We start from the raw sequence: 18,545 nt of genomic DNA on the forward strand, positions 1-18,545 counted from the left end.
ATACTGACACACACACACACATGATACTGACATACACACACACACATGATACTGACAGACACACACACACACACTGATACTGACACACACACACATAATCACACTGATACTGACATACACACACACATGATACTGACATACACACACACACACTGACACACACACACACATGATACTGACAGACACACACACACACACTGATACTGACACACATACACACACTGATACTGACACACACACACACATGATACTGACATACACACACACACACACTGATACTGACACACACACACTGATACTGACACACACACACTGATACTGACACACACAATCACACTGATACTGACATACACACACACATGATACTGACATACACACACACACATGATACTGACAGACACACACACACACACTGATACTGACACACACACACTGATACTGACGCACACACACATAATCACACTGATACTGACATACACACACACACATGATACTGACAGACACACACACACACACTGATACTGACACACATACACACACTGATACTGACACACACACACACATGATACTGACATACACACACACACACACTGATACTGACACACACACACTGATACTGACACACACACACTGATACTGACACACACAATCACACTGATACTGACATACACACACACATGATACTGACATACACACACACACATGATACTGACAGACACACACACACACACTGATACTGACACACACACACTGATACTGACGCACACACACATAATCACACTGATACTGACATACACACACACACATGATACTGACAGACACACACACACACACTGATACTGACACACGCACACTGATACTGACGCACACACACACACTGATACTGACACACACACAAACACTAATACTGACACACACACACACACACTGATACTGACATACACACACACACACTGACACACACACACACATGATACTGACAGACACACACACACACACTGATACTGACACACACACACATACACACACTGATACTGACACACACACACATGATACTGACATACACACACACACATGATACTGACAGACACACACACACACACTGATACTGACACACACACACTGATACTGACACACACACACATAATCACACTGATACTGACATACACACACACATGATACTGACATACACACACACACATGAGACTGACAGACACACACACACACACTGATACTGACACACACACACTGATACTGACGCACACACACATAATCACACTGATACTGACATACACACACACACATGATACTGACAGACACACACACACACACTGATACTGACACACACACACTGATACTGACGCACACACACATAATCACACTGATACTGACATACACACACACACACACATGATACTGACGGACACACACACACACACTGATACTGACACACACACTGATACTGACACACACACACATACACACACTGATACTGACACACACACAAATACTGACACACACACACACACACACACTGACACATACACTGATACTGACACATATACACTGACACACACATACACACTGATACTGACACACACACACACAGATACTGACACACGCACACTGACACTGACACACGCACACTGACACTGACACACACTGACACACACACACACTGATACTCACACACTCACACACACACACACTGACACACACACACACACACACACTGACACACACACACTGATACTGACACACACTGACACCGTCTCTCACACACTGATACAGACACTTTCTCACACACACTGATAACAAACACTGATACAGACACTGTCTCACACACACTGATACTGACACTGTCTCACACACACTGACACTGTCTCACACACACTGATACAGACACTGTCTCACACACACTGATACTGACACTGTCTCACACACACTGACACACACACACACTGACACTTTCTCACACACACTGACACTGTCTCTCACACACACACACAGTAACACACACTGTCACACACACAGACACTGCCACAAACACACTGACAACTGTCTCGCACACAATGACACACACACTCACACTGTCACACACACTGACACTGTCTCACACACACACAGATACACAGACACTTTCTCACACACACTGACACGCAAACACTCACACTCTGACACACACACTCTCATACACAGTTAGACACACCTACCGACATGCACACTCAGACACACACACACAGCCTTGTTGTGTGGCACTGCCACAAAACTGGGTATCCATGAGGTGCTGTGGGCCATCAGCAGCAGCAGAATTGTACTCAACCACAATCTGTAACCTCATGGCCCAGCATATCCCCCACTCTACCATTACCATCAAGCCAGGAGACCAACCTTGGTTCAATGAAGAGTGCAGGAGAGCATGCCAGGAGCAGCACCAGGCATACCTCAAAATGAAGTGTCAACCTGGTGAAGCTACAACACAGAACTATCGGCGTTCCAAACTGCGTAAGCAGCATGCGATAGACAGAGCTAAGTGTTCCCATAACCAACGGATCAGATCTAAGCTCTGCAATCCTGCCACATCCAGCCATGAATGGTGGTGGACAATTAAACAACTAACTGGAGGAGGTGGCTCCACAAATAACCCCATCCTCAATGATGGGGGAGCCCAGCACATCAGTGTGAAAGATAAGGCTGAAGCATTTGCAACAATCTTCAGCCAGAAGTGCCAAGTTGATGATCCATCTCGGCCTCCTCCTGAAGTCCCCAGCATCACAGATGCCAGACCTCAGCCAATTGGATTCACTCTGCGTGATATCAAGAAATGACTGAAGGCACTGAATACTGCAAAGGCTATGGGCCCTGACAATATTCCAGCAATAGTACTGAAGACCTGTGCTCCAGAACTTGCCGTGCCCCGAGCCAAGCTGTTCCAGTACAGCTACAACACTGGCATCTACCCGGCAATGTGGAAAATTGCCCAGGTATGTCCTGAACACAAAAAGCAGGACAAATCCAACCCGGCCAATTACCGCCCCATCAGCCTACTCTCAATCATCAGTAAAGTGATGGAAGATGTCATCAACAGTGTCATCAAGCGGCACTTGCTTAGCAATAACCTGCTCAGTGACGCTCAGTTTGGGTTCTGTCAGGGCCACTCAGCTCCTGACCTCATTACGGCCTTGGTTCAAACATGGACAAAAGAGCTGAACTCAAGAGGTGAGGTGAGAGTGACTGCCCTTGACATCAAGGCAGCATTTGACTGAGTATGGCATCAAGGAGCCCGAGCAAAACTGAGGTCAATGGGAATCAGGGGGAAAACCCTTCGCTGGCTGGAGTCATACGTAGCACAAAGGAAGATGGTTGTGGTTGTTGGAGGTCAATCATCTGAGCTCCAGGACATCACTGCAGGAGTTCCTCAGGGTAGTGTCCTCGACCCAACCATCTTCAGCTGCTTCATCAATGACCTTCCTTCAATCATAAGGTCAGAAGTGGGGATGTTCACTGATGATTGCACAATGTTCAGCACCATTCGTGACTCCTCAGATACTGAAACAGTCTGTGTAGAAATACAGCAAGAGCTGGACAATATCCGGGCTTGGGCTGATAAGTGGCAAATAACATTCGCGCCACACAAGTGCCAGGCAATGACCATCTCCAACAAGAGAGAATCTAACCATCTCCCCTTGATATTCAACAGCATTACCATCGCTGAATCCCCCACTATCAACATCCTAGGGGCTACCATTAACCAGAAACTGAACTGGAGTAGCCATATAAATACCGTGGCTACAAGAGCAGGTCAGAGGCTGGGAATCCTGTGGCGAGTAACTCACCTCCTGACTCCCCAAAGCCTGTCCATCATCTACAAGGCACAAGTCAGGAGTGTGATGGAATACTCTCCACTTGCCTGGATGGGTGCAGCTCCAACAACACTTAAGAAGCTCGACACCATCCAGGACAAAGCAGCCCGCTTGATCGGCACCCCATCTACTAACATTCACTCCCTCCACCACCGACACACAGTGGCAGCAGTGTGTACCATCTACAAGATGCACTGCAGCAATGCACCAAGGCTGCTTAGACAGCACCTTCCAAACCCGTGACCTCTACCAACTAGAAGGACAAGGGCAGCAAATGCATGGGAACACCACCACCTGCAAGTTCCCCTCCAAGTCACACACCATCCTGACTTGGAACTATATTGCCGTTTCTTCACTGTCGCTGGGTCAAAATCCTGGAACTCCCTTCCTAACAGCACTGTGGGTGTACCTACCCCACATGGACTGCAGCGGTTCAAGAAGGCAGCTCACCACCACCTTCTCAAGGGCAATTAGGGATGGGCAATAAATGCTGGTCTGGCCAGTGACACCCACATCCCATGAATGAATTTTTTTAAAAACACAGACACACACACACACACACACACACACACTGGGGTTCATGTGCATCTTTGAAGGTGGCAGGACATATTGAGAGAGTGGTTAGTAAAGCAGATGGGATCTTGGGCTTTATAAATGGAGACATTGAGTACAAAAGCAGGGAAGTTATGCTGAATCTTTATAAAGCTCTGGTTTGGACACAACTGGAGCACTGTGCCCAGTTCTAGTCACCACACTTTAGGAAGGATGTGAGGGTCCTTGAGAGGGTGCGGAGGAGATTTACCAGAATGGTTCCAGGGATGGGGAATTTTAGTTACAAGGTTACGTTGGAGAAGCTGGGATTGTTCTCCTGGGAGCAAAGGAGATGGAGGGGAGATTGGATCGAGGTGTACAAGATTCTGACAAACTTAGATAAGTTAGACAAGAAAAAGCTGTTCCCATTGGCTGATGGTACAAGGACGGGGGGGGGGGAGGGGTTAGTGGGTGGACACAGATTGCAGGTTTTGGGTAAGAGATACAGGGCTGGGAATTGAGGAACTTGTTTACACAGAGAGGGGTAATGACCGGGAACTCTCTGCCCACGAGGATGGTGTAAGCAGAGGTGATGAATAATTTTAAAAGGAAGTTGGACGTGCACCGGAGAGAAATAGACTTGCAGGGGCTCGGGAGACTGAGCCAGGGAGTGGGACTGACTGTGGAGAGCCAGCAGGGGAATGATGGACAGAATGATGGCCTCATTCTGTGCCGTACATTACTCTATAACTTGAAAAGAGTAAGGAGATGGGAGAGGGAGATGGAGAGAGGGGAGGGAGATGGAGAGAGGGGAGGGAGATGGAGAAAGGGGAGGGAGAGGGAGATGGAGAGAGGGGCGGGAGATGGAGAAAGGAGAGAGAGATGGAGAGAGGGGAGGGAGATGGAGAGAGGGGAGGGAGATGGGAGAGGGAGATGGAGAGGGGCGGGAGATGGAGAAAGGGGAGGGAGATGGAGAGAGGGGAGGGAGATGGGAGATGGAGAGAGGGGAGGGAGATGGAGAGAGGGGAGAGAGATGGGAGAGGGAGATGGAGAGAGGGATGGGGGAGGGAGATGGAGAGAGGGGGAGGGAGATGGAGAGAGGGGAGGGTGATGGAGAGAGGGGAGGGTGATGGAGAGAGGGGAGGGTGATGGAGAGAGGGGAGGGAGATGGAGAGAGGGGAGGGAGATGGAGAGAGGGGAGGGAGATGGGAGAGAGGGGAGGGAGATGGAGAGAGGGGAGGGAGATGGAGAAGGGGAGGGAGATGAAGAGAGGGGAGGGAGATTGAGAGAGGGGAGGGAGATGGAGAGAGGGGAGGGAGATGGAGAAGGGGAGGGAGATGGAGAGAGGGGAGGGAGATGGAGAGAGGGGAGGGAGATGGAGAGAGGGGAGGGAGATGGAGAAGGGGAGGGAGATGGAGAGAGGGGAGGGAGATGGGGAGAGGGGAGGGAGATGGGGAGAGGGGAGGGAGATGGAGAAGGGGAGGGAGATGGAGAGAGGGGAGGGAGATGGAGAGAGGGGAGGGAGATGGAGAAGGGGAGGGAGAGGGGAGGGAGATGGAGAAGGGGAGGGAGATGGAGAAGGGGAGGGAGATGAGAGAGGGGAGGGAGATGGAGCAGGGGAGGGAGATGGAGAAAGGGGGAGAAGGAGAGGGAGATGGAGAAGGGGAGGGAGATAGAAGGAGAGGGAGATGGAGAAAGGGGAGGGAGATGGAGAAAAGGGAGGGAGATGGAGAAAGGGGGAGGGAGATGGAGAAAGGGGGAGATGGGGAGGGAGAAGGAGATGGAAAAGGGGAAGATGGAGAAGGGGAGGGAGATGGAGAGAAGGGGAGGGAGATGGAGAAAGGGGGAGAGGGAGATGGAGAAGGGGAGGGAGATGGAGAGAAGGGAGGGAGATGGAGAAAGGGGGAGAGGGAGATGGAGAAGGGGAGGGAGATGGAGAAAGGGGGAGATGGGGAGGGAGAAGGAGATGGAGAAAGGGGGAGATGGGGAGAAGGGGAGGGAGATGGAGAAGGGGAAGGAGATGGAGAAAGGGGGAGGTGGGGAGGGATATGGAGAGAAGGGGAGGGAGATGGAGAAAGGGGGAGGTGGGGAGGGAGAAGGAGATGGAAAAGGGGAAGATGGAGAAGGGGAGGGAGATGGAGAGAAGGGGAGGGAGATGGAGAAAGGGGGAGAGGGAGATGGAGAAGGGGAGGGAGATGGAGAGAAGGGGAGGGAGATGGAGAGAGGGGAGGGAGATGGGAGAGAGGGGAGGGAGATGGAGAGAGGGGAGGGAGATGGAGAAAGGGGGAGAGGGAGATGGAGAAGGGGAGGGAGATGGAGAGAAGGGGAGGGAGATGGAGAGAGGGGAGGGAGATGGGAGAGAGGGGAGGGAGATGGAGAGAGGGGAGGGAGATGGAGAAGGGGAGGGAGATGAAGAGAGGGGAGGGAGATTGAGAGAGGGGAGGGAGATGGAGAAGGGGAGGGAGATGGAGAGAGGGGAGGGAGATGGAGAGAGGGGAGGGAGATGGAGAGAGGGGAGGGAGATGGAGAAGGGGAGGGAGATGGAGAGAGGGGAGGGAGATGGGGAGAGGGGAGGGAGATGGGGAGAGGGGAGGGAGATGGAGAAGGGGAGGGAGAGGGGAGGGAGATGGAGAAGGGGAGGGAGATGGAGAAGGGGAGGGAGATGAGAGAGGGGAGGGAGATGGAGCAGGGGAGGGAGATGGAGAAAGGGGGAGAAGGAGAGGGAGATGGAGAAGGGGAGGGAGATAGAAGGAGAGGGAGATGGAGAAAGGGGAGGGAGATGGAGAAAGGGGGAGAGGGAGATGGAGAAGGGGAGGGAGATGGAGAGAAGGGGAGGGAGATGGAGAAGGGGAAGGAGATGGAGAAAGGGGGAGGTGGGGAGGGATATGGAGAGAAGGGGAGGGAGATGGAGAAAGGGGGAGGTGGGGAGGGAGAAGGAGATGGAAAAGGGGAAGATGGAGAAGGGGAGGGAGATGGAGAGAAGGGGAGGGAGATGGAGAAGGGGAGGGAGATGGAGAGAAGGGGAGGGAGATGGAGAAGGGGAAGGAGATGGAGAGAAGGGGAGGGAGATGGAGAAAGAGGGAGATGGGGAGGGAGAAGGAGATGGAGAGAAGGGGAGGGAGATGGAGAGAGGGAGGGAGATGGAGAAGGGGAGGGAGATGGAGAAGGGGAGGGAGATGGAGAAAGGGGGAGATGGAGAAGGGGAGGGAGATGGAGAGAGGGAGGGAGATGGAGAAAGGGGGAGATGGGGAGGGAGAAGATGGAGAGAAGGGGAGGGAGATGGAGAGAGGGAGGGAGATGGAGAAAGAGGGAGATGGAGAAGGGGAAGGAGATGGAGAGAAGGGCAGATTGTGGAGTGGAGTGTAAGGAGGGAGGACCCAGCACGGACCGGCAGGGGAATCCAGGTATTAAGGGGAACAGACGGGGCGGATTGGGAGAAAGTATTTCCGCTGGTTGGGGAATCTTGGACGAGGGAACAGAGACTAGAAATTAGAGCTAGACCTTTCAGGAGTGAAGTCGGGAAACGTGTCTACGCACTGAAGGGGGCGGGGGGAGGTTTGGAATTCTCTTCCCACACACTGCCATCGACGCCCGATCAATCGTCAATTGTAAATCGGACATTGATGGACTGTTGTTGACCGAGGTTCTGGAGGATACGGCGGTAAAGTCAGATTACAGATCAGCCATGATCACTTTGAATGACAGGGCAGGCTCGAGGAGTTGGTGCTGAATGGGATCCTCCTGTTCCTGTGTAACAGGCTCGAGGGAGGGGGGCTGAATGGGATCCTCCTGTTCCTGTGTAACAGGCTCGAGGGAGGGGGAGGCTGAATGGGATCCTCCTGTTCCTGTGTAACAGACTCGAGGGAGGGGGAGGCTGAATGGGATCCTCCTGTTCCTGTGTAACAGACTCGAGGGAGGGGGGCTGAATGGGATCCTCCTGTTCCTGTGTAACAGGCTCGAGGGAGGGGGAGGCTGAATGGGATCCTCCTGTTCCTGTGTAACAGGCTCGAGGGAGGGGGGCTGAATGGGATCCTCCTGTTCCTGTGTAACAGGCTCGAGGGGGGGAGGCTGAATGGGATCCTCCTGTTCCTGTGTAGCAGGCTCGAGGGAGGGGGAGGCTGAATGGGATCCTCCTGTTCCTGTGTAACAGACTCGAGGGAGGGGGGCTGAATGGGATCCTCCTGTTCCTGTGTAACAGACTCGAGGGAGGGGGGCTGAATGGGATCCTCCTGTTCCTGTGTAACAGGCTCGAGGGAGGGGGAGGCTGAATGGGATCCTCCTGTTCCTGTGTAACAGGCTCGAGGGGGGGAGGCTGAATGGGATCCTCCTGTTCCTGTGTAACAGGCTCGAGGGAGGGGGAGGCTGAATGGGATCCTCCTGTTCCTGTGTAACAGGCTCGAGGGAGGGGGAGGCTGAATGGGATCCTCCTGTTCCTGTGTAACAGGCTCGAGGGACGGGGGGCTGAATGGGATCCTCCTGTTCCTGTGTAACAGGCTCGATGGTGGGGGGGGGCTGAATGGGATCCTCCTGTTCCTGTGTAACAGGCTCGATGGGGGGGAGCTGAATGGGATCCTCCTGTTCCTGTGTAACAGGCTCGAGGAGGGGGTGCTGAATGGGATCCTCCTGTTCCTGTGTAACAGGCTCGAGGGACGGGGGGGGGCTGAATGGGATCCTCCTGTTCCTGTGTAACAGGCTTGATGGGGAGGGGCTGAATGGGATCCTCCTGTTCCTGTGTAACAGGCTCGATGGGGGGGAGCTGAATGGGATCCTCCTGTTCCTGTGTAGCAGGCTTGATGGGGAGGGGCTGAATGGGATCCTCCTGTTCCTGTGTAACAGGCTTGATGGGGAGGGGCTGAATGGGATCCTCCTGTTCCTGTGTAACAGGCTCGATGGGGGGGAGCTGAATGGGATCCTCCTGTTCCTGTGTAGCAGGCTTGATGGGGAGGGGCTGAATGGGATCCTCCTGTTCCTGTGTAACAGGCTCGATGGGGGGGAGCTGAATGGGATCCTCCTGTTCCTGTGTAGCAGGCTTGAGGAGGGACTGAATGGGATCCTCCTGTTCCTGTGTAACAGGCTCGAGGGAGGGGGGGAGCTGAATGGAATCCTCCTGTTCCCGTGTACCAGGCTCGAGGGACTGAATGGGATCCTTCTGTTCCCGTGTACCAGGCTCGAGGGACTGAGTGGGATCTTCCTGTTCCCGTGTACCAGGCTCGAGGGACTGAATGGGATCTTTCTGTTCCCGTGTACCAGGCTCGAGGGACTGAATGGGATCTTCCTGTTCCCGTGTACCAGGCTCGAGGGACTGAGTGGGATCTTCCTGTTCCTGTGTACCAGGCTCGAGTGACTGAATGGGATCTTCCTGTTCCTGTGTACCAGGCTCGAGGGACTGAGTGGGATCTTCCTGTTCCTGTGTACCAGGCTCGAGGGACTGAGTGGGATCTTCCTGTTCCCGTGTACCAGGCTCGAGGGACTGAATGGGATCTTCCTGTTCCCGTGTACCAGGCTCGAGGAACTGAATGGGATCCTCCTGTTCCTGTGTAACAGGCTCGAGGGAGGGGGGTGCTGAATGGAATCCTCCTGTTCCCGTGTACCAGGCTCGAGGGACTGAGTGGGATCTTCCTGTTCCCGTGTACCAGGATCGAGGGACTGAATGGGATCTTCCTGTTCCTGCGTTCCACATGTGGAGTGTTCGGGGTCTGGTAGTGTGGGGGTTACGATCACTCTGATTAAACTGTGACTCTTCTTGCCCTGTATTTCCCACTGAGGGGGGAGGGAGAGAGGCGACGGGCATCGAAATTCGCCACCAATCACCAATCCTCCCCGCATTCCCAAGGAAAGCAGCCGACGGCAAGTAACCGGCAGATTGACAGAGAGGCCAGTGAGTGGAAGATGTGACTGGGGTGGGGTGGGGGGGTGCGGTGGGGGGGGGGGGGGGGGAGAGACCGGGCAATGACACTGTTCAGGGAGACTGTTGCCATGTAATTATCTCTGTGTTTATCCAGTGTTGGTGTGTGTGATCTCGAATAAAGTTGGTTGACCTGTTCACGACTGTTCCTTTACCTGTCTGAGCAACTATCAGTCCAGGAGTGCTTCGTCAGACAATGACACAGCTACAGGAGGAGGCCATTCGGCCCACTGTGTCTGTACTGGCTCTGTGGAAAGAGTTATCGCATTAATCCCACTCCCCCCTCATCTCCCTGTGAATTTCTCCCCTCCCAGTATTTACCCCGATTTCCCCCTTTCGAGAGTCACTATTGAATCTGCTTCCACCGTCCTTTCAGGCGGTGAGTCCCAGATCACAAAAACTCACTGCCTCGAATAATGTTTCCTCATCTCCCTCCCTCCGGTTCACCCACCAATCGCCCTCGATCTGTGTCCCTCCGGTTCACCCCCCCCCCCCCCCCCCCCGAACCTCCCATCACTGGGAAACAGTCTCTCCTCATTTACTCCATCCAAACCCTTCCTGATTGTGAACGTCTTGATTAAATCTCCCTCTTCACCTTCTCTGCTCTCAGGAGAACAATCCCAGCTTCTCCCAGTCTCTCCACATTAACTGAAGTCCCTCATCCCTGGGATCATTCTGGTCAATCTCCCTCTTCACCTTCTCTGTTCTCAGGAGAACAATCCCAGCTTCTCCCAGTCTCTCCACATTAACTGAAGTCCCTCATCCCTGGGATCATTCTGGTCAATCTCCCTCTTCACCTTCTCTGTTCTCAGGAGAACAATCCCAGCTTTTCCCGTCTCTCCCCGATAACTCATGGACTTCAAACCCTTGTACTAGCCCCGAGGGGGTAGATGCCGAGAGTTGGGAGCCCTTCAGACGAGCCAGCACAGATACGGTGGGGCCGAATGCCCTCCGCCTGGAGCTGCCCTGGTCTCAAAGTTATTCTTTGCCAGCTCGGGAGTTGCCCCAGTAATCTGTGAGCCGAATCCACCCCCCTCACAGCCAGGAAGCTGCACCCGGCTCCCCCTCTTGAAAGCAATTCCTCAAGTCCCAGGGCAGCTCATTCTGTCTGTCAGTTTGCTGGTGGTTCCTGCAGAGATGTGCAGAACCTGAATCACTGTCGGCAGGTGTAGGGCAGGTACAAACCAACTCCACTTCCTCCTTCCTCCTGACTCATTCATCAAGGATTTAGCAACTTACCCGGAAGAGGAGGCTCATATATTTCAAACGGAGCTGGGGCAGAGAGAGAGAGAGAGAGAGATGAGTGCTCCAGATCCAGGTAAGAGGGACTGGGAGCAGCTGGGAGACGGGCTGCGGGGAAGAGGGACCGGGAGCAGCGGGGAGACAGGCTCCGGGGAAGAGGGAACTGGGAGCAGCTGGGATATAGGCTCCGGGGAAGAGGGACCGGGAGCAGCGGGGAGACGGGGTCCGGGGAAGAGGGACCGGGAGCAGCTGGGAGACGGGCTGCGGGGAAGAGGGACCGGGAGCAGCGGGGAGACAGGCTCCGGGGAAGAGGGACCGGGAGCAGCTGGGATATAGGCTCCGGGGAAGAGGGACCGGGAGCAGCTGGGAGACGGGGTCCGGGGAAGAGGGACCGGGAGCAGCTGGGAGACCGGCTCCGGGGAAGAGGGACCGGGAGCAGCTGGGAGACCGGCTCCGGGGAAGAGGGACCGGGAGCAGCGGGGAGACGGGCTCCGGGGAAGAGGGACTGGGAGCAGCTGGGATATAGGCTCCGGGGAAGAGGGACCGGGAGCAGCGGGGAGACGGGGTCCGGGGAAGAGGGACCGGGAGCAGCTGGGAGACGGGCTACGGGGATGAGGGACTGGTTTCTACTTTGGACCCAGCTGGGGACTGGCAGCTTCTGCTTTCAGTTTCATTTCTGGTGAGGAATGATTTCAGATCGAGGAAACAGAGAGCAGCCGGTGATCAATTTGATCAGGAGGGTCGGGTGGGGGGGGGGGGGGGGGGAACCGGAGGGACACAGATCGAGGGCGATTGGAGGGTGAATCAGAGGGAGGGAGATGAGGAAACATTATTTGAGGCAGCGAGTTGTTGGGATCTGGGACTCGCTGACTGAACGGACGGTGGAAGCAGATTCAATAGTGACTCTCAGAAGGGGAATCGGATAAATACTGGGAGGGGGGGAATTTACAGGGAAGTGGGGGAGGATTAACTGGAGCCAGCACTGGCAGGAAGGGCCGAATGGGATCCTCCTGTTCCTGTGTAACAGGCTCGAGGGAGGGGGGCTGAATGGGATCCTCCTGTTCCTGTGTAACAGGCTCGAGGGTCGGGGAGGCTGAATGGGATCCTCCTGTTCCTGTGTAACAGGCTCGAGGGGGTGCAGGCTGAATGGGATCCTCCTGTTCCTGTGTAACAGGCTCGAGGGGGTGCAGGCTGAATGGGATCCTCCTGTTCCTGTGTAACAGGCTCGAGGGGGTGGGGGCTGAATGGGATCCTCCTGTTCCTGTGCAACAGGCTCGAGGGGGTGGGGGCTGAATGGGATCCTCCTGTTCCTGTGTAACAGGCTCGAGGGGGTGCAGGCTGAATGGGATCCTCCTGTTCCTGTGCAACAGGCTCGAGGGGGTGGGGGCTGAATGGGATCCTCCTGTTCCTGTGTAACAGGCTCGAGGGGGTGGGGGCTGAATGGGATCCTCCTGTTCCTGTGTAAGAGGCTCGAGGGGGTGGGGGCTGAATGGGATCCTCCTGTTCCTGTGTAAGAGGCTCGAGGGGGTGGGGGCTGAATGGGATCCTCCTGTTCCTGTGTAATAGGCTCGAGGGGGTGGGGGCTGAATGGGATCCTCCTGTTCCTGTGTAACAGGCTCGAGGGACGAGGCTGAATGGGATCCTCCTGTTCCTGTGTAACAGGCCCGAGGGGGTGGGGGCTGAATGGGATCTTCCTGCTCCTGTGTAACAGGCTCGAGGGGGTGGGGGCTGAATGGGGTCTTCCTGCTCCTGTGTAACAGGCTCGAGGGGGTGGGGGCTGAATGGGATCCTCCTGTTCCTGTGTAACAGGCTCGAGGGAGGGGGGAGGCTGAATGGGATCCTCCTGTTCCTGTGTAACAGGCTCGAGGGGGCGAGGGCTGAATGGGATCTTCCTGTTCCCCCTGCTCGGTGCAATTTCAGGGCTGCTTGTCACCCCAGCTCTCCTTTCCCAGCAGATCTAGCCCAGGAGGTGCTGCAGTGCCTGCAAGGGGAGAAACTGAGGACAGCGATCAGTCTATCACGGGAGCTGGGCAGGACAAAGACCAACATCCAACATTGCCTGTACGATCTGCAGAAACAAAACAAGGTGGAGAAGGTTGGGGAGAAGAGCTGGAAAGCGATTCAGGAAAGCAGCATCAATGAGATATCAAAAGGTACGAACTCTCAAATCTTCATTCAGACACAGATCCGCCCTCATCGAGGGTGTTTGAGGCGCTCGGACACTCGGCCGCTGGGAGACGAGAGGTCAGGACTTTGACTTCCAGTACTGACGGAGTCTCGAACTGTCGAGGGTCAGTACTGAGGGAGTCTCGCACTGTCGGAGGGTCAGTACTGAGGGAGTCTCGCACTGTCGGAGGGTCAGTACTGACGGAGTCTCGAACTGTCGAGGGTCAGTACTGAGGGAGTCTCGAACTGTCGAAGGGTCAGGACTGAGGGAGCGCTGGACTTTCGGAGTGTCAGTACTGAGGGAGCGCTGGACTTTCGGAGGGTCAGTACTGAGGGAGCGCTGGACTTTCGGAGGGTCAGTACTGAGGGAGTCTCGCACTGTCGAAGGGTCAGGACTGAGGGAGTGCTGGACTTTCGGAGGGTCAGTACTGAGGGAGCGCTGGACTTTCGGAGGGTCAGTACTGAGGGAGTCTCGCACTGTCGAAGGGTCAGGACTGAGGGAGTGCCGCGCTGTCGGAGGGTCAGTACTGAGGGAGTGGTGCGCTGTCGGAGGGTCAGGACTGAGGGAGTGCTGGACTTTCGGAGGGTCAGTACTGAGGGAGTCTCGCACTGTCGAAGGGTCAGGACTGAGGGAGTGCTGGACTTTCGGAGGGTCAGTACTGAGGGAGTCTCGCACTGTCGAAGGGTCAGGACTGAGGGAGTGCTGGACTTTCGGAGGGTCAGTACTGAGGGAGCGCTGGACTTTCGGAGGGTCAGTACTGAGGGAGTCTCGCACTGTCGGAGGGTCAGGACTGAGAGAGTGCCGCGCTGTCGGAGGGTCAGGACTGAGAGAGTGCCGCGCTGTCGGAGGGTCAGGACTGAGGGAGTGACGCACTGTCGGAGGGTCAGTACTGAGGGAGTCTCACACTGTCGGAGGGTCAGGACTGAGGAAGTGGCGCGCTGTCGGAGGGTCAGTACTGAGGGAGTGCTGCACTGTCGGAGGGTCAGTACTGAGGGAGTGGCGCGCTGTCGGAGGGTCAGTACTGAGGGAGTGCTGCACTGTCGGAGGGTCAGTACTGAGGGAGTGCTGCACTGTCGGAGGGTCAGGACTGAGGGAGTGGCGCGCTGTCGGAGGGTCAGTACTGAGGGAGTGGCACGCTGTCGGAGGGTCAGTACTGAGGGAGTGCTGCACTGTCGGAGGGTCAGTACTGAGGGAGTGACGCACTGTCGGAGGGTCAGTACTGAGGGAGTGACGCACTGTCGGAGGGTCAGTACTGAGGGAGTGCCGCGCTGTCGGAGGGTCAGTACTGAGGGAGTGCTGCACTGTCGGAGGGTCAGTACTGAGGGAGTGGCGCGCTGTCGGAGGGTCAGTACTGAGGGAGTGGCGCGCTGTCGGAGGGTCAGTACTGAGGGAGTGCTGCACTGTCGGAGGGTCAGTACTGAGGGAGTGACGCACTGTCGGAGGGTCAGTACTGAGGGAGTGACGCTCTGTCGGAGGGTCAGTACTGAGGGAGTGGCGCGCTGTCGGAGGGTCAGTACTGAGGGAGTGGCGCGCTGTCGGAGGGTCAGTACTGAGGGAGTGACGCACTGTCGGAGGGTCAGTACTGAGGGAGTGACGCACTGTCGGAGGGTCAGTACTGAGGGAGTGGCGCGCTGTCGGAGGGTCAGTACTGAGGGAGTGCTGCACTGTCGGAGGGTCAGTACTGAGGGAGTGGCGCGCTGTCGGAGGGTCAGTACTGAGGGAGTGACGCACTGTCGGAGGGTCAGTACTGAGGGTGCGCTGGACATTCGGAGGGTCAGTACTGAGGGAGTCTCACTGTCGGAGGGTCAGGACTGAGGGAGTGCCGCGCTGTCGGAGGGTCAGGACTGAGAGAGTGCCGCGCTGTCGGAGGGTCAGGACTGAGGAAGTGGCGCGCTGTCGGAGGGTCAGGACTGAGGGAGCGCTGGACTTTCGGAGGGTCAGTACTGAGGGAGTCTCACACTGTCGGAGGGTCAGGACTGAGGAAGTGGCGCGCTGTCGGAGGGTCAGGACTGAGGGAGTGGCGCGCTGTCGGAGGGTCAGGACTGAGGGAGTGCCGCGCTGTCGGAGGGTCAGGACTGAGGGAGTGACGCACTGTCGGAGGGTCAGGACTGAGGGAGTGCCGCGCTGTCGGAGGGTCAGGACTGAGGGAGTGACGCGCTGTCGGAGGGTCAGGACTGAGGAAGTGACGCACTGTCGGAGGGTCAGTACTGAGGGTGCGCTGGACATTCGGAGGGTCAGTACTGAGGGAGTCTCACTGTCGGAGGGTCAGGACTGAGGGAGTGCCGCGCTGTCGGAGGGTCAGGACTGAGGAAGTGGCGCGCTGTCGGAGGGTCAGGACTGAGGAAGTGGCGCGCTGTCGGAGGGTCAGTACTGAGGGAGTGGCGCGCTGTCGGAGGGTCGGTACTGAGGGAGCGACGCACTGTCGGAGGGTCAGTACTGAGGGAGTGCCGCACTGTCGGAGGGTCAGTACTGAGGGAGTGCCGCACTGTCGGAGGGTCAGTACTGAGGGAGTGCTGCACTGTCGGAGGGTCAGTACTGAGGGAGTGCCGCACTGTCGGAGGGTCAGTACTGAGGGAGTGCCTCACTGTCGGAGGGTCAGTACTGAGGGAGTGACGCACTGTCGGAGGGTCAGTACTGAGGGAGTGCCGCACTGTTGGATCCGTCTCCCCCTCCCCAGTGAGGGGCCAGTCCCCATCGGGAGACGGGTTCCTCCCAGTGAGGGGTCAGTCCCCATGGGGAGATCCGTTCCCCACCCCCCCCAGTGAGGGGTCAGTCCCCATGGGGATTCCCATTCCCCTCCAGTGAGGGGTCAGTCCCCATGGGGATTCCCATCCCCCAGTGAGGGGTCAGTCCCCATGGGGATTCCCATTCCCCCCGTGAGGGGTCAGTCCCCGTGGGGATTCCCATTCCCCCAGTGAGGGGTCAGTCCCCATGGGGATTCCCATTCCCCTCCAGTGAGGGGTCAGTCCCCATGGGGATTCCCATCCCCCAGTGAGGGGTCAGTCCCCATGGGGATTCCCATTCCCCCAGTGAGGGGTCAGTCCCCATGGGGAGTCCCATCCCCCAGTGAGGGGTCAGTCCCCATGGGGAGTCCCATCCCCCAGTGAGGGGTCAGTCCCCATGGGGATTCCCATCCCCCAGTGAGGGGTCAGTCCCCATGGGGATTCCCATTCCCCCCGTGAGGGGTCAGTCCCCATGGGGATTCCCATCCCCCAGTGAGGGGTCAGTCCCCATGGGGATTCCCATTCCCCCCCAGTGAGGGGTCAGTCCCCATGGGGAGACCCATCCCCCAGTGAGGGGTCAGTCCCCATGGGGATTCCCATTCCCCAGCGAGGGGTCAGTCCCCATGGGGAGTCCCATTCCCCAGTGAGGGGTCAGTCCCCATGGGGAGTCCCATCCCCCCAGTGAGGGGTCAGTCCCCATGGGGAGTCCCATCCCCCAGTGAGGGATCAGTCCCCATGGGGATTCCCATCCCCCAGTGAGGGGTCAGTCCCCATGGGGATTCCCATTCCCCCAGTGAGGGGTCAGTCCCCATGGGGAGTCCCATCCCCCAGTGAGGGGTCAGTCCCCATGGGGAGTCCCATCCCCCAGTGAGGGGTCAGTCCCCATGGGGATTCCCATCCCCCAGTGAGGGGTCAGTCCCCATGGGGATTCCCATTCCCCCCGTGAGGGGTCAGTCCCCATGGGGATTCCCATCCCCCAGTGAGGGGTCAGTCCCCATGGGGATTCCCATTCCCCCCCAGTGAGGGGTCAGTCCCCATGAGGATTCCCATCCCCCAGTGAGGGGTCAGTCCCCATGGGGATTCCCATCCCCCAGTGAGGGGTCAGTCCCCATGGGGAGACCCATCCCCCAGTGAGGGGTCAGTCCCCATGGGGAGTCCCATTCCCCAGCGAGGGGTCAGTCCCCATGGGGAGTCCCATTCCCCTCCAGCGAGGGGTCAGTCCCCATGAGGATTCCCATCCCCCAGTGAGGGGTCAGTCCCCATGGGGATTCCCATTCCCCCAGTGAGGGGTCAGTCCCCATGGGGATTCCCATTCCCCAGCGAGGGGTCAGTCCCCATGGGGAGTCCCATCCCCCAGTGAGGGGTCAGTCCCCATGGGGATTCCCATCCCCCAGTGAGGGGTCAGTCCCCATGGGGAGTCCCATCCCCCCAGTGAGGGGTCAGTCCCCATGGGGATTCCCATTCCCCAGTGAGGGATCAGTCCCCATGGGGAGTCCCATCCCCCCAGTGAGGGGTCAGTCCCCATGGGGAGTCCCATTCCCCCAGTGAGGGGTCAGTCCCCATGGGGAGTCCCATCCCCCCAGTGAGGGGTCAGTCCCCATGGGGAGTCCCATTCCCCCAGTGAGGGGTCAGTCCCCATGGGGATTCCCATTCCCCTCCAGCGAGGGGTCAGTCCCCATGGGGAGTCCCATTCCCCAGTGAGGGGTCAGTCCCCATGGGGAGTCCCATCCCCCAGTGAGGGGTCAGTCCCCATGGGGAGTCCCATTCCCCCCCAGTGAGGGGTCAGTCCCCATGAGGATTCCCATCCCCCAGTGAGGGGTCAGTCCCCATGGGGATTCCCATTCCCCCCAGTGAGGGGTCAGTCCCCATGGGGATTCCCATTCCCCCCCAGTGAGGGGTCAGTCCCCATGAGGATTCCCATCCCCCAGTGAGGAGTCAGTCCCCATGGGGATTCCCATCCCCCAGTGAGGGGTCAGTCCCCATGGGGATTCCCATCCCCCAGTGAGGGGTCAGTCCCCATGGGGAGTCCCATTCCCCAGTGAGGGGTCAGTCCCCATGGGGAGTCCCATTCCCCTCCAGCGAGGGGTCAGTCCCCATGAGGATTCCCATCCCCC

General features: G+C 56.9%; 1 protein-coding gene across 1 annotated transcript in view; it reads left to right on the forward strand.

Annotated features, from left to right (window-relative positions):
* Positions 1 to 4,986: 4,986 nt before the first annotated feature.
* The window catches only part of LOC137356259 (uncharacterized), a 33,388-nt gene continuing 19,829 nt past the window's right edge, over positions 4,987 to 18,545 (forward strand). Inside the window, exons 1-5 of the mRNA XM_068022131.1 lie at positions 4,987 to 5,154; positions 9,519 to 9,931; positions 10,160 to 10,272; positions 12,210 to 12,260; positions 13,497 to 13,694. Coding sequence (XP_067878232.1) covers positions 4,987 to 5,154; positions 9,519 to 9,931; positions 10,160 to 10,272; positions 12,210 to 12,260; positions 13,497 to 13,694 — 943 coding nt within the window. The remainder of the gene's footprint in view (positions 5,155 to 9,518; positions 9,932 to 10,159; positions 10,273 to 12,209; positions 12,261 to 13,496; positions 13,695 to 18,545) is intronic.

This window comes from Heterodontus francisci, chromosome 45, assembly GCF_036365525.1.
Source record: "Heterodontus francisci isolate sHetFra1 chromosome 45, sHetFra1.hap1, whole genome shotgun sequence".
In the NCBI taxonomy this organism is placed as follows: domain Eukaryota; kingdom Metazoa; phylum Chordata; class Chondrichthyes; order Heterodontiformes; family Heterodontidae; genus Heterodontus; species Heterodontus francisci.